This window comes from Poecilia formosa, unplaced genomic scaffold (genome assembly GCF_000485575.1).
Source record: "Poecilia formosa unplaced genomic scaffold, Poecilia_formosa-5.1.2 Scaffold262, whole genome shotgun sequence".
Lineage (NCBI taxonomy): Eukaryota > Metazoa > Chordata > Actinopteri > Cyprinodontiformes > Poeciliidae > Poecilia > Poecilia formosa.
Genome location: NW_006800201.1, coordinates 330696 through 346115, shown reverse-complemented (window position 1 = coordinate 346115; position 15420 = coordinate 330696). Strand labels below are relative to the sequence as shown.

Sequence of the window (15420 nt, the reverse complement as noted above, 5' to 3'; positions counted from 1 at the left end):
GGAGGAGTGTCTTAGCGCTGTCAGTCATCCTCATGTACGTTCTGTTAAATGTGCTAATATTGTAGAAACAACTTACAGTTTTAGGAAAACTGCTTGGCTATGCTAACTAGCATAGTTAACATAACCAACTATGCTAGTTATGCTAGATCATGCTAGCATAATATGCTCGTTTGTGGTAGCAGAGAGAAAGGGGGAGAGTGAGTGCAGCTCATATATGAGGATGATTGACAGCAGTAAGACCCGCCTCTTGGCTCTGATTGGTTATTTTTGATGGAGCTATGTAGCAGGAACTGGGAGCACTGGCAGATTTTTTTCTCAGATTATCTCATATTATAATTTCATGGCATAATGACCATTTTAACAAATATGTAAAAAAAAAAACATATTTAAAATACTCAATGAAATGCAGAGAAGATTGTCTGACAACTTTAAAACCAGTTGAAACGGGTCACTGGCAGCTCAGCTCAGGGTGAGTAATCCACGGCCAGATCTCCAGCATCTCCTGCGGTGTTCGACTGTGAACCAGCATCAGGCTTCTGTAGATGCATGGGTTGTCCCTGTACTTCTCTTCAATGTCAAACGTCCTAAATCCTGGGTGCTTTTCAGGCACCAGGCCCAGCTTCTCCAGACACATTCCTGTGTAGACATCGTCAATGGGATACAAGACCACCTGCTGAGAAATGTTGGAAAGACGGATTGCTAAATCCCCAGAGAGCAGGTAGCCTCCACCGCCAGCGTAAGGCGGGTACTGCCCCACAAATACACTCTCAGGGATAAAATACTTCAGTTTTGTGTTTCTGTGTGGACCTGCGTTCTTGATAACATCACCTATGAACAAATCTTTGCCTTTGCCCTTAGACAGGCCTCTTAGGAAGCCAATTATTTGTAAGGTGTTAACAAAGACGTCATCGTCACCCTTGAGAATATACTGAGCGTGAGGACAGTACGTGCTGAACCACTCTAGAAAAAGGACTTCTTTAAGGGTGAGGTTGAAGAATGTGTCCCTGTAGTCCCACTGCAGCAGGTCTTTGTGAAGCTTAGCCTCGTGGTTTAGCATCTCCTGCAGGTCGGGGAAGTTGTCCACCGATGAAGTACTGCCAAGCAGGAACACGGTCACCACACTCCGATTGGCTAAGAAGCCAGCGCGCCCCCATGTCTGGCGAATGGCCTGGCGCCGGTCGAAATGCGGCATCAGCGACTTGACCACCAGCAGAAGGAAGGGTTTTTTATCGCAGACGTGGGGCTGATTTATCAGCATTGGATACATCCTACAGCGCATGTGTAGGAGAAAGTCCTGGAACCGCTTTGGTAGGGTGTTGTAGTCCAAAACCTGCATTGGAACCCGGTAATCTGCTTCACATGGGTCAAGAGGTCCGGTATCATTAAGCCAATCCGGCAGAGAAATGAAGGAGCCTCCAAAGAGTTCTGCATTGATAAGCGGGTTGTTAATCACGTCCAAGCGCTGCTGCTCCTTGTTCCAGAAGGATTTGCTCACTAACGTTAGGTGCCAGAACCTCTTGGATGGAATCCGAATCCCCTTCGGACCGCCTTTGTGCCCAAGTTTCCATGAAACACCCACCAGAACACAGATGAAGATGTTTATCATCATCAACATGCAGAGGGCCTTTCCTTTCTTCCGGCCCAATGGCATGTGTGCACCCTGAATCTAGAAAAAAGAACCATATATTAGTAAAGGAATACAACAGCAAATAAATGAAAAACCAGAAGAGCCATGTGAAGACTCACAGTAAAGGCAGAATGAATAGGAACATGCAGAAACATAATAGCCCACTTTGAAAGGATTGGGAGAAATATGTTACAAGTAGGTTAACGGGAAGTTTGATTCCCCAAAGTTTGGTTTTAGAGCTCAAACTTAGGCCACGTTTTCCCTCTTAATTCCCCAGGAACAAATTTTCCTCATCCCTTCTCTAGTACCTCCTACTTTCTCCGTAACAAAGACAGGCAAGCAGGAATCAGACGTTTCCAATTCAGCCATGCACATGACACCACTTTACAGGCAGCAGTGGCTCAGTGGGCTTAGACTGCACACACAAAGGGCCACATAAATATTAATATTAGAACTTTATTATGTGACTATGCAGTTCAAATAAAGTGTAACACATTTACACAAGAAAGTATTTAACCTGTCTGTCACGAGAGGACCCAAATTGGGTCCTCTCGTGACAGGGGTGTCAAACTCCAGTCCTCAAGGGCCGCTGTCCTGCAACTTTTAGATGTGCCTCTGCTGCACCACACCTGAAAAGAATAATTAGGTCATTAGCAAGGCTCAGGAGAACCGATCTACACAGGGAGGAGGTAATTAAGCCATTTCATTCCACTGTTTTTTACCTGTGGCACATCTAAACACTGCAGGACAGCGGCCCTTGAGGACTGGAGTTTGACACCCCTGTCATTGTGAATGACAACCTGTGAATGACAGGTTAATCACTTGTCACAATTAAGCAGGGAGTTGGGCAATCACAAACAATCCCAACAAACACAATGAAGAAACACAGTATTGTAATAAAATGAGGAAAAGCTATAAAGTATATCTTTTGCAAGATAATAAATGTGCTCTTTCTTCAGAAAAACACATTTTTTTATAGTTCAGACTGTGCCCAGAGCAAGTATTGTACCAAAGAGGTGTTGCATACCTCTGAAAAGGCTGACACCATGCTGGTTGGGGGTGGCACTCACTTTACCCCTAGTTTCACATGGATACGTTCCAGCAAGGAGAAGCTTCTCTCTGTTATTTCTGTAGCCATCAGGAATTCAAACTGTAAACATTAAAGCAGTAGGAACTGTTTTTGTTGAAGTGAATGTGATCATTCATCACACATATTATCCTCAGTAAACCTAATAAATGTTTATGCAAAGTTAAATGTGATTTATTACTAAATACACACAGCAAAATGTGCCATCGTGTTCTGTGTGTTGGGCTGATATTCAAACAACATAAATGTTGATGTTAAATGGGTTAATTATTTTGTTAATATGCCACTAAGTGCAAAAAGATACAGACACAAAACTACTTCTAGATAGTTTTGTGGTGCGGTTTAGTCATAAACCACATGAGGAAATTACAATGGCGTATTAAGGCCACTGTCGAAAAAAAAACAAAAAACTTTTAAGACTTACTCTCAGAAATGTTCTAGAAAAAAAGGACATTTCTGAATGCCAGAAGTCAAAAATCTTCAACTTTCAGAAATGTACTGAGTTACGTCTAAGTGTAACAGGGTTTTATTTAACAATATTGTAGATGTAAAGTTTGTCAAAATTTGTGTATTTATTCTTTGAATTAATTTTGTTCAGTTCTGCTATGCTGCTCTCAATGGTTACCATAGCAACCGGTTACTGACAGCTCCTCCCCCCCTGTTGGTAACTGTGGTATGTATAAATATCAGCTCTGTGTTTTCTTTACAAATGTTTTTAACATACACTTTAGGCAAATTTAATAACATTCAGTGTTTCATGAGTAATTTTGCTATGTTTTGTTTACACTTTTAACTGTTATCATTATTAATGTTGTCCATTTTAGCTATGTTTAGTTTTACAAATGTTAACTGCCTCTAACTGCTGTCAGCTGCTCGTTGTTGGGAGCTATTGCTTTGTAATTTGTATCGGGTTATTTATTAAAACATTATTTATTTGCATTATCTCAGGCCACACATTACCTGTGTGAGGAGGAAATCCTCTCCTTAATTAAGTCATTTTTGGGCCAATCCTTGTGCTTTTTATTTATCTGTTCATTTATCTGTTGAATATGTGTTTTCAATAAAACAATTACTCTAGTATTATTTATTTTATTATCCTTTAGCTCCAGAGGGATGGCTTTCCTTTGTGTCAACATGTCAGAACATGAGTTATAGGCCAGTAGTTCCTCAGTAGTTGGTGGCTGCTTGATACCAGTAAAAAGTATAATTGCAATATTAGGTGCCATCGATTTCTATGTGTTGGTATAATGGTATAATATTGTGATCACAATATTTGGCTAAATGAATCTACATTTTTCTGACTCACAATGACCACGTCACTGTTTGTGAGTTGTAGCATCTAAGCCAACACACACAAGTGTCGGCAGTGAGGGGATGCCACCTTTTCAACATATTAAAAGATTTTATCGGCCTTCAGGATTTCTATGCATGGCACTCAGCAGTTGCACACAGTGGTATTGCAATGATGATTATGATACGAAATATTGTGTACCTCCAATCCTCAGTGTAAAAAAAAACAAAAAAAACAAAACTAATCTAATTCCGTACAGCACTTTGTACACGGATTCCAAGCCTTCTAATTTTATATATTTTGTTATACTATAGTCACAAGCTTTACTGTATTTTACAGGGATTTTATGTGATAAACACACATTGAAGTGCATGACTGTAAAGATGATAGAAAAATATTATTTTCATTTGCTTTACAAGAAAAAAGTTGAAAAGTAGAGATGCATGGGCACTAACATCGGTATCAGCTGATATTAGTCATTTTGTAACATATTGGTATCCGTCCAATGAATAAAACTGGGCTGATATTAACATCTGAGTTTAACAGAAGTAGTGATGAAGTTATCAATGTGGTTGTTTGTTTCAAGGTGTCAGATGAGGATAAAATATATTTATCTACATCGGTGATGTAGATAAATATCAGTTATCAGCCAAAACAGCAATATTTATCAGATATCAATATCGGCCCAAGTTTTCATAATGGTGCATCCCTACTGAAAAGTGTGGCATGCAGTTGTACTTATGCCTCCGGTGTCAATACTTTATGGAAGTATCTTTTCAGGTGTACTTTCACCAGGTTTGTACTTTATGACAACAGTCATAAATATTCATGAAGGCTTATTCATGTTCATGACAGGTGTTTATGACAGTGTCATGTCAGTCTTATTCAACCCCCTTCAAATAAAGTGTTACCGAAAGTGTTTATGAACATTAACTTTCAAATGTTCCCATAAATCGTTAATTATGTTTAGTCTGGACTTTGACTGGACCATCCCGAATATGCTTTGATCTAAACCTTTCCAGTTGCTACCACTGTGCTTGACTGAGAGAACTCTGTGTTCAAAGATGATGAACATTTTAAGCATTTTTTTATTGAACAATGCTTCATATTTTCACCTCTTACACAAAAGTGATATTCATGGAATGAAAAACTAATGAATTTTTGGCTTCTCCAACCTCTGATTTTTACATCTTTCCCAGAGTTACAATGGACCTCTACAATGTTACATGTTAAGTGAAATGTCATGTTTTGGTAGATTAGCAGCTGAGCCTTTGACATTTACAGATGATGGATTGAACAGCATGCAGAGAGAAGCTCCGAGTTTGAGAATTATAATCCAACCTTTAAACTTCTTCCCTAGTGGCTTCCCTGTTCGTCATATTTGCTTACTCTCAGGAACAGGAACAGGTTGACTAACGCTAAGGTTAAATTACAGACTGGTGTAACCTGTTTAAAAATTAGGTGACTTCTAGTTACACTGCATTTTATTTAAGGGTATCGGAATAAAAGGAGATATACGCACGCCCAGTTTATCAGATTATCCTTCCATTTCTTACAATAATTCGTAATAAAATATATAAAACTTTGTGGCTGTGACGTGACAATCTGTAAAAAGATTTAAAGGGTAAGAATATAGATGTTTGCTGAAACCCGCGACTGGAGTTTCGAAAAACAAAAATGTGTTTGGCCTTGTTTCTAAATACCTTCATGTACAAACATATTAAACATTATAAATAGTACACTAACCGAACAAATAAAAAGCATTATTCATTTAGTTTTGGTACCATCTTGTGGTTGGTTCTTTAGTCTTCCTTTGGCGCAGACTCGATTCCACCTCCGGACCGGCCGGTGCGTCCTAATCCAAATCGGATAATAAACTCTTTGTCAGTCACCTAAAGTTATAAAACGTACAGTCATGTTATCACCACTCCATAAACGTAGTCGGTAAATGTTCGTCCTTCCTTCCTGTGTCTTGCGCCTCGTGACTCCTCCCTTCTGGGGTTTTTTGCAAGCTCCAACGTGCTCAGGATGTTTTCCAGGGCCGGACTGAAACGATTTGAGACTCTGGGCTGAACTGCAGAACAGTCATAGCAAAATGCTTATAAGTGAAGCAACGCAAAGCTTGCAGCTTCCTTTTTGTGCAACAATTCATATTCTTTCCATATTCTTAATGTGCTTAATTTCTGTTACAATCTAATGCAAATAGTTTTGTTAGATTATTATATTTTTCCTTCACCACAGAAACGTTGCTATAAAATCCTTCCATCTAGTTAGCAGATTGAACGGCATATGGGCTTCAAATAATTGATTTTCTTGCATTAAGAAAAACATGCAACATCCATCAGTTTGGATCAAACTTGTTTCTGGTAAAACATTTAAATCATTAGGAACTTAAACAGTAAAAAGGGTTTAGTTGCAGTGAAAATGACATGAAGATGAGCAGGAACATTTTCCAAAAAAGCAACTGCATCTCTCTAAATCAAGTAAAAGTTTTGAGTTTCAATTTGACCTTCCTATCATTTAATTATGTTTTATGCTCAAGCACTGCAATGAAATATAACTTTGAACTGCTACTGGATAATGACGCTGGTAGTCTACTTTGAGAATCCTATATGGTAATGTATTAAAGGGCTACTGTGTTTTTTTGTAATTTGAATTGCATTTGAACAAATCTAGCTCAAAATTTCCAATACTTTCAAATGATCAAACTTCAGGGGGTTTATTTCACACTCAAGGAGTCTTTAAAACAATTTGAAATACAAAAAGAAGTGTTTATTTACCCACCAGCATAACCTTTGATTGAGACAAATGTGAAACGTACAACATCTACATATACAGCTCTGGAAAAAATAAAGAGCCCACTGCACTGAACCCCATTGAAAACCTCCTGGTTATTCCATCAAATATTGATTTCTGAACTCTTCCCGAGTTAAAACATTAGTATTATTGTTTCTAAATGAATATAAACTTGTTTTGAGGTCTGAAAGCACTGCATCCTTTTCACTATTCTCATTTTCAGCAAATAAATACTAATTTTTTGCTTGCAATTTCAGAGACATGTTGTCAGTAGTTCATGATGGGTCTATTTAAACTAGAATTAATCCATATGCAATGTTAGCCTAATCCAGAGGTTCCCAAACTGTGGGGCGCGCCCCCTAGGGGGGGGCGCCGTGTCATTGCAAGGGGGGCGCGGGAAGCTGTCTGGATGAAAAAAAAACAAAACATGAACACTGTATGCACTGGGTTTTTACCTTAGAATGGCCAACTCTCTGTTATTCCTATGTCAATTTGATACAGGAGAGCAGGGGTCCCCAAACTACGACCCGCGGGCCGGATCCGGCCCGCCTCCTCATTTGGTCCGGCCCCCTGAACAATACCAGAGAGCATTCAGTGTTTTTTTTTCATATATATGTGGATTTTTCTTCAACCACCAGGGGGGCTCTTGAGCAGATATGAAACTTAGTTTCCCTCAGTGAAATATAACAATGAAATCACTGTTTCGCTCACGGTTTTTTTCCATTTGCATTCTGGGTAAAAATCTATCTACAAACGCGAATATGTCGTCGGCAGTAATCCAGCCCCCCAACCCCCTGGCAGCTTTACATCCAGTCATCTTTTAGCTAGCTAAGGTTCAATACAGAACCTTAAGCTTAACAAGTACCTTGTAGGCTACCGATGTTGGTGTCTACTTTCAGCTACGTACATTCATTTTGCCCCCCAAAAAGTCGATGCCCCCCTCCCCCCCGTCGTTTCAACCAGACAGCCATTTGTAATCCATGGGGGGGGGGGGGCGCAGAAAATGTTTGGAAACCACTGGGGGGGCGCAGATGAAAAAGTTTGGGAACTATTGGCCTAATCTTTTCAAAAAATAACTACTCACATAAACTGCATTTTGATGTTATGGACATGAGTTCAATCTGTAACACGTTTAAAGCTTCGAATAGGAGGAGTTTGTTCTTTGATAATGAATGTCTAAAAACACAGAGAAGGTGTAAATCAAGAAGGCACTGACCTCTGGGAATCTTATCAAACCATCACATGCCTCAGTGGTTCAGACAACAAAAGCAGACTTTACCCTCAGCACAATCAGTAATAAGCGGGAAGACATGTCGCAACCCTATCATTAGGGTTAATAAAGGGCAATCACAGGGGAAAAAAGCAAAAACCCCTAAATCTCACAAAGTTGTTCAAGTCAAAGAAAAGCTCAGAGAAAATATACTCCCAGAAATGTAACTTTTTCTTAGTTTATTACTAAATCAGTCTGATGTTGGATAATTAAAACAATATGGTGCTCTGAACAAAGTTCACACAATCTAGCTTTTAAAATCTTATTTTATTACAGGAGCTGTTTACTACTCGTCAAATATGGTACATAGGCACCGCTCAGTCATCTACTCTGATGTAACCTGATCTATATCCCAAACGGCTTTAGAGAAATACGTTGAAAACAAACACAACTTTGTTTAACTACACTTGTTTAATCCAGTAATAAATGATTATGCACTAACTGTGTTTATTTGACAAAAAACCTCTGTTATGTACAGAAGTAGACAGCTTAAAATTACAGTTCAGATCCAATCATGGTAATAAAAATCTAAACCGCAGCTTTAATAGTTTTTCTGTCACATGAAGTGTTACACAAACACCGTGGCACTGTGCAGGTTTTTAGGTTTCTCTTTCCTACTCATAAATAATTGACAAGACACCAGGTGGACTCACTGGTGTCACTATTGTCCTAAATGTATATAATCTTTATGTCTTTTATCTGATCAACAACAATGTAAAAAAACAACAGAAGAACATCACAGTTCTTATCAGAAACACAGATTCTTCTCCAAGAAATTATGCACCTCCCACCAAAGTAAGGAGCAGACCTACGACCTGACTGGACAATTACATTTTTATTACAAAAAAGTTACTTGCATTCGGACAGAAAACACCTAAATTACATATTATGTTGAGTGTTACATTTGCTTCATTCAGTATTACAACATATCAAGCAGGTTAACAAATTCAAAGCAGATGCATTTCTGGCAATAAAAAAAAATCGATTTTTGAACGGCAGCAGGTTGATATTATTTAACATAATTTATATGAACCTGGAGCCATTGCTCTATGTGGCCTTACTTACAGGTGATCTTACAATGAAGACAATCATTTCTCCCAGGCTGGTGTAAAACCACCACTTTTCTGACCAGAAAATACAGCTGGACTTGCTCAGAAGTCCAGTAACTGTCAGTGTGACAAACTTTCTGGGGTTTCATGTACGTTGAACTATTCTGTCTATGCTCTCCTGGATGTCGGCCATCTTCTTCAGCACCTGGTTCACCTTGGTTTCATCAAACTCCAGACACAAAAACTCTGAGTCCTGATGGGAAACGAAGAAAAAGGAGGAAGGAAGAACAGTAATTTTATTATAGGAAACATTATTAACACTCCCTTCCAAGAAGCTGTGGGATATCTGTTCATCAGTGGATAAGTTACATACCAGGCTGATGAAACAAAACAAGCTGACATGCAATAGCTGCGTTTCCGTTACAAATGTGCACATAATTTTGTGTCGAAAAAAATATTTTGCAATTGCAGTGCTTCCATCAATGTAGAAATGCAATTAAAAATCCCCACGTAAATAAATCTGTTCATGCAACTCATTAAAAAATATGACTTTTTCATGTTTTGCGCCAGTGGCAACATCAGGTTGTTGATCATGTCACTTTTGTGACTTGTGTGTGAAAAACGTGTTTCCATTGCAGTTTTACAAGAAAAACCAATTTCAATACAGCTGAAAAAGCACCTCAACAAAAACATTAAATCAAAAAACCTGTCATGTTTCCATTAAGCAAATTTATTTGAGAAAAGTCCAATTGTGTAATTGTATGGTCAACGGAAATGCAGCTACTGTTATTAAACAGGATATACAATAAAATGTATTAAAATTATATGGTTTATTTTAGTTATTACGTACTGAGCCCACTGCGGGGCTTGCGGGAAAAAAATATTTTGCATTACCTTGAAATAAGCAAATACACCCTGGTCTACTTTGCATACAGTTACAAAATTTCAAAAAAATTCAATCTAATCAAAATTTCAAATGTAAACACATTTAATTAAAGAGCCTCAGTGAAAACGTGTTTATATGTTCTTAACTCTTTAAGAGTGCAAAAAACTTATTGAAAATTGATTTATTTTGCACATAGGTTTGTGGTACATTTCCTAAAGAACATACAATATTAGACTGATCAAAAGTTTTGTGAGGGAATGCAAAAAAAAAAAAAAAAATCCTCCATGTCCAGAAGGGGCTCTGTAATTAAAAACAAAGCCCATAATGCTACTAAATTAATTTAGAAATTACAGGCAAAAATAATCAGCATTACCTTATTGATAATGTATTTATTTATTTACATGTCCATGTAAAAACCAGAGGAAAACACGACCTCTGTTGGACACTTATGATAAAGAACATGAGTTAAATTACTAAAGTTGTGGATTTCCTTTGAGGGGTTAACCTCTGTGAGGTTTTTGTCTGGGAGAGCCTCTGAAGCTGCTTTCAGTGAAATTGAAAAAAACAAATGTAGCTTTGTCATGGGGCTGAGGCTTATTAAAAGCTACAAGTAATCTGGTCACATTCAGATCCAGGCCTCCAGCCACGATAAAATCTGTCTTCTAATCCAGCTCCTAGCCAGTCTGTCAGCTGTGTTTACTGTAATTCAGGCTGTCTAAAACCAGGAATGTTCCCTGTGTTTCACCGTATCAGTAGCCCAAATGTATCACAATACAGTTAGCAACCAGGTCACATGAATATGCAGATCTCTGGGTAATCTTTGAGTTAAGCACAAGCTATTTAAACTTGATCTTGATCTATTGTTGAAATAATAAATTGAATTAGTTATGATCAATTGATTACTGGAATAATTGTCAACTAATTTAATAACTGATTAACTGTTAACAGGAGTATACAGACTCAAGAAAGGCAATTTGCTGAAAGAATAGCAACCTCAGAGGAGTAACTAAGTCAAAACTGTACAGAAATTATATTTATAAATTTTGTGTTTAATATAAAAAAAAATCTTTGTCTGTGAATATTTTCTACCCAGAGCTCCTCAAGTAGTTTAAGCATCACCTGCTTCAAATTCTGTAAAACAAAATGTCTAATTAAGCATTTTTAGATAAATATATTGTTACTGATTTATATATAAAGATATTAATGCTTTCTTGGCTCGTGATGAAAGTCCTTTCATTTATTTCCAAGTATTATGGTAAATTATGGCTATTTTTTTTAAACCCATTCTGCTTTTCAACTCTCATTGTCACTGGAAAGACTGACAGTGTCACAACATTTATTTTCATAGTTGTATTTTATGGTTATTATATGCTCAGTTAGTCTAAACCATTTCTATTAAAGCTCTTTTTGGATTTAAAAAAAAAGAGTCAAAGTACAGGTGGGCAATAAATCAATTTTTATATCAAAATCCATCCAATAGAATATTTAATAATTTGACTGAACTCCGATCCAGAGCCACACGGCATTCTGGGAGATGTAGTAGGCAGAGGAAAGGCTTTAGCCTCTCAACGTCTCACGGCTAGCTAAGTAAAGCTGGTGGATACCTAGCAACCATAGCAACTCACTCTCTGTGTGGTTACCTAGCAACAAACTGTCACTTGGCAAGTAGCAGTTAAAGGTTTCACCAGATAACGAACTAAATATAAAAAACAACAGCGTGGAATGAGAAAAACAGCTAGAGAGGAAACACAGCAGAAACTAGCTGTATTATATATATAATATAAAATAAAATAATAATAATAATAATAACACTGCAAAAACACAGAGTCTTACTGAGTATTTTGGGTTTAGTTTCTAGAGCAAATATCTTACTACACTTGAAATAAGACAAATTAACTTATAAATAACTTTTCAGTAAGAAATATGAGCTTGTTTTAAGTCAATTATTCCTTAATATTGATGAAAAAGTGCTAGTTTCATTAGCAGATTATTTCACTTATAACAAGATATCTTTCCCATTTTTTTTGTGAAATATTAAGGAATTATTGACTTACAACGAGCTTGTATATCTTGTTGAAAAGTTGCTTGTAAGTTATTTTTCTCTTATTTCAAGTGTAATAAGATATTTGCAGTAGAAACTAGACCAAAAATACTTGGTAAGATTCTGTTTTTGCAGTGAAATAATTATTGATATTGACTGATATGAAATGCCTGTATTGTAATCTGTTTTTCAGATATATTCCCCAGCCCTCAGTCAAATATAAATATTCCTCATATGTTCTGCTGATGCGTGTGTAAAACTGGAGTGATGCCAACCTGTCCAGCTCTGCCAAGCTCCAGCTCCATCAGGGCGACTGGCCCTCTGTGGTCAGCGTTCCCATGGCTGTCACCGGTTTGGAGGTCCACTCTCCAGGAGAGGCCCCTGAGGGTGGGCTCCCAGCGATGCTGAGCCAACAGGCTCTCCCTCACCCGTACTCGCTGGCTCTTCCAGAAGCGAGAGAGCGCGGCGGCCTGCTCAGCACTCAGCCCGCCGCCACCGTGCCTCTTGGTCTGAGCTGTGAGGAAGGCCTCCAGCTGGGCATGGTCCATGTCTGCCGTGGCAATGGACTTCAGAGCAAGAACAGAGCAAAACGAGGATCAGACTGGATGTTTGGATTCTGCAGCTTCACTGTTCATTTCTGTTCAGCCTTTCTGGCACATTCAAGCTGGTGATTTCAGATTGTCTTCTTGAGAGAACTAATTAATTTCCAGATTGTTTTCTTGAGTTAATATCCTGTTTTTCACATATACATTTTCCCAATAATTTTCTTGAGGTAACGTGTTAATTTCCTGATGTTTTTCTCAAACACACACACATGTTTAAGACACATCAATCATCTCGTGATGCAAGAACACCACTGGGAAATTAATTTGTTATACCCAGAAAACAATCGGAAAATTAACTCGTGATCTCAAGTAAATCGTCGGGGAAAATCCTGTAGTCAGAAAATGTAAGAAAATATAGTTTATTTTTAAGGTCACATCTTTACAAAAAGTCAAAGTTTATTGCGGCTTTTCCAGTTGCATCCCAACTAAAAACAACTTTCTTAGAAGAGTGCTGCAAGAAAAGGATCCATTTCTTCTTTTTTTATGTGGTTCTTTAAATTGTTTACATGAAATATACTAGATCTGCAAAATAAGTCAATAGACAATTGTTATCTAAATGATTTTTATTTCAAGATTTATGTATGAAAATTCTGCATTCAAACCATACTTTTTGCCAGTTGGACAGACAAAACATTATTTCAAGAAACATCTTCCTCATTTAAAAAAAATCCCAAATTTGGAACAGGATGCCACCAGTAATGAAATGACAATTAAAATAATAATAGTTTTACGGGCTAAATTCTGAGTCGAACTGAAGCCGTATGTTACAGTAGGTTTTAAATATATTTACTTGTATTACTAGCTTTGTGTTTAATTTCTAAAGTCCTATCCAGGAACTATGCAACTTTAATATTTTTTAAATGAAACAAAACATTTGAAAAAATAAAAAAAGTTTCTGCCGCTCCAGTTGTATATTTTAAATTACAAACACGTGTGTATGTGTCACTTTGTTTATGTTTCTCATCAGTTTTTTGCTCTTATACGAGAAAAAAATTACATGCTAAAATTAAATAAAGGTAAACTCTGATAGATGTTGAGGCAAAACTGTGGCTGTGATGTTTAAATTAGCAGGCAATGCTGCCCTCTGTTGACAACCATTAATGAACGCAAATAACTTCATTATTTGGTGTTAATTTACAAATAATATCTAAAACGTTTAGCATTCATTTTAAGCTAGCTTTAAAAAGGGCGCAGTAAAATCGTACTACAGTCAATGGCTAAAAGCCAAGACTAATGTTGAGCCTGAACCCTGGAAAAACAAAGAGTTTATTATCTTAGAATTGATATTAAAGAGTTTTTCTAACACTAAAAAGACTCTTAAGTGCCTTTAATAGTAATGACAATGCATAAATACTTGTTTTGGGCTGTTTGTATCTGCAGACAGGAAGAAAAAATGTTCTTACCTTTATGAGCCCTTTCATTTTTTCGATCAAAACTTTGAATTGCTCCTGCGGCATTTCCGGATACAGCTCATTTTTCAGCAACTCCTCCGTAATTTCGCTTTTATTATAATACACCATCTGAGCTATTCCACTCAGTAAACCGCTCAAAGATTTTGCTACTTCCACGTCCGCCATGTTTACGTGCGGGTCACATGAGTGGGTGAAGGCCATCACGTGTCAAATACAGATGCAGGGCATTGTGGGAGTTGTAGTTATTGCATTTCAGATTGACTCAAAGCGTGTGAAGATAATATTCCATACTTAAGTTTAGAGTGTTTAGAGTAGCACTACTTCAACATATTAATAAAGGTAAAAAGTAGCCGTCCAAGAAATTACTCAAGTAAGAGTAAAGAAGTATTTTGTAAAATGTCTCTGTAAGAGTAATTGATAATAATGTCTGATGATTTAATATTTAACTCTTTATTTCTCCAAGTTAGCAAGGGGATGTATTTTTTGGCAAAGCAAATTATTAGCCTGCCAATATCTGCACCCCCTGTTTATTGTCCTATTGGTGTGAAACTTACCTTTAGCTCAGTTAACAAGCGTGATTATGTAGAAAAGGTGAAATCCCTGTTAGCTCTTTATTTCTTCAAGTTTGGAGGAGGATGCATTTTTTTGGCAAAGCAAATTATTAGCTTGCCAATATTTCCATGCCCTATCTATTTTCCCCAAATATTATTCTATTGGTATGAAACTCATACCTTTAGCTCAGAGAACCATTGTGATTATGGTTATTTTACTCTTTATTTGTGCTAGATAGAGGGGGATGCATATTTTGGCAAAGCTAATTATTAGCTTGCTGATATATGCATGCCCTATCTATTTCCCACTAATATATTGATATTTTTTTCATTGTGGTTTGACTGCTGTTTTTTTCTTTAACATACTCAACACAAAATTAATGTCATTCAGCTGTGAGGATGACGAGAAAGAAGAGAAGATGACAGGAAGAATCCAGACAGACGGGAAGGCAACAGGTCAGTCTAACATTAGGTTGAAATGAGGGAACAGCTGCTTCATCCCAAGCAATAATTTTTAAACATTATTTTTAAAAACTGTACTAAGATCTGTAATTTTAATATAATGCTTTTTTGACCATGTGACTTAGCAGAGAACACGCTGAGGGCTGAAGGAGACGGACAGGAGCTCATAGTATCTGCAAGACACGTGATGACCTCAGGTAGGAATATTCCTCAGGTAGGAATATTTAAATTAAGGAGGCAACAAAAATCTATATACCATGATGGTTTGAATTTAATTACTGTATTTTATAAGTGCAGGAATAAGGGAGAACTGTTTGGACATTTTAAACCTGGAGTGGAGGTG

At 37.3% G+C, this 15420-nt stretch overlaps 2 protein-coding genes across 3 annotated transcripts; both read right to left on the bottom strand.

The window, feature by feature from the left end:
* Window positions 1–368: 368 nt before the first annotated feature.
* LOC103150758 (N-acetyllactosaminide beta-1,3-N-acetylglucosaminyltransferase 2-like) lies at window positions 369–6119 on the bottom strand. 2 transcript variants are annotated; one of them, XM_016680903.1, is made up of 4 exons: window positions 5917–6119; window positions 5790–5860; window positions 2655–2777; window positions 369–1666 (listed from the first exon to the last, which is right to left on the bottom strand). In XM_016680903.1, exons 3-4 carry the CDS (start codon window positions 2673–2675, stop codon window positions 449–451), a joined length of 1239 nt encoding a protein of 412 aa, XP_016536389.1. In that variant the 5' UTR covers window positions 2676–2777; window positions 5790–5860; window positions 5917–6119; the 3' UTR covers window positions 369–448. The 2 variants fall into 2 exon arrangements, with proteins under 2 accessions (XP_016536389.1, XP_007570552.1); XM_007570490.2 differs by having other exon boundaries at window positions 5790–6119.
* Window positions 6120–8486: 2367 nt separating this feature from the next.
* LOC103150757 (COMM domain-containing protein 1-like) lies at window positions 8487–14274 on the bottom strand. Its single transcript, XM_007570488.2, has 3 exons — window positions 14056–14274; window positions 12323–12613; window positions 8487–9373 (listed from the first exon to the last, which is right to left on the bottom strand). The coding sequence occupies exons 1-3, from the start codon at window positions 14263–14265 to the stop codon at window positions 9266–9268; spliced, it is 609 nt and encodes a 202-aa protein (XP_007570550.1). The 5' UTR covers window positions 14266–14274; the 3' UTR covers window positions 8487–9265.
* Window positions 14275–15420: the final 1146 nt, after the last annotated feature.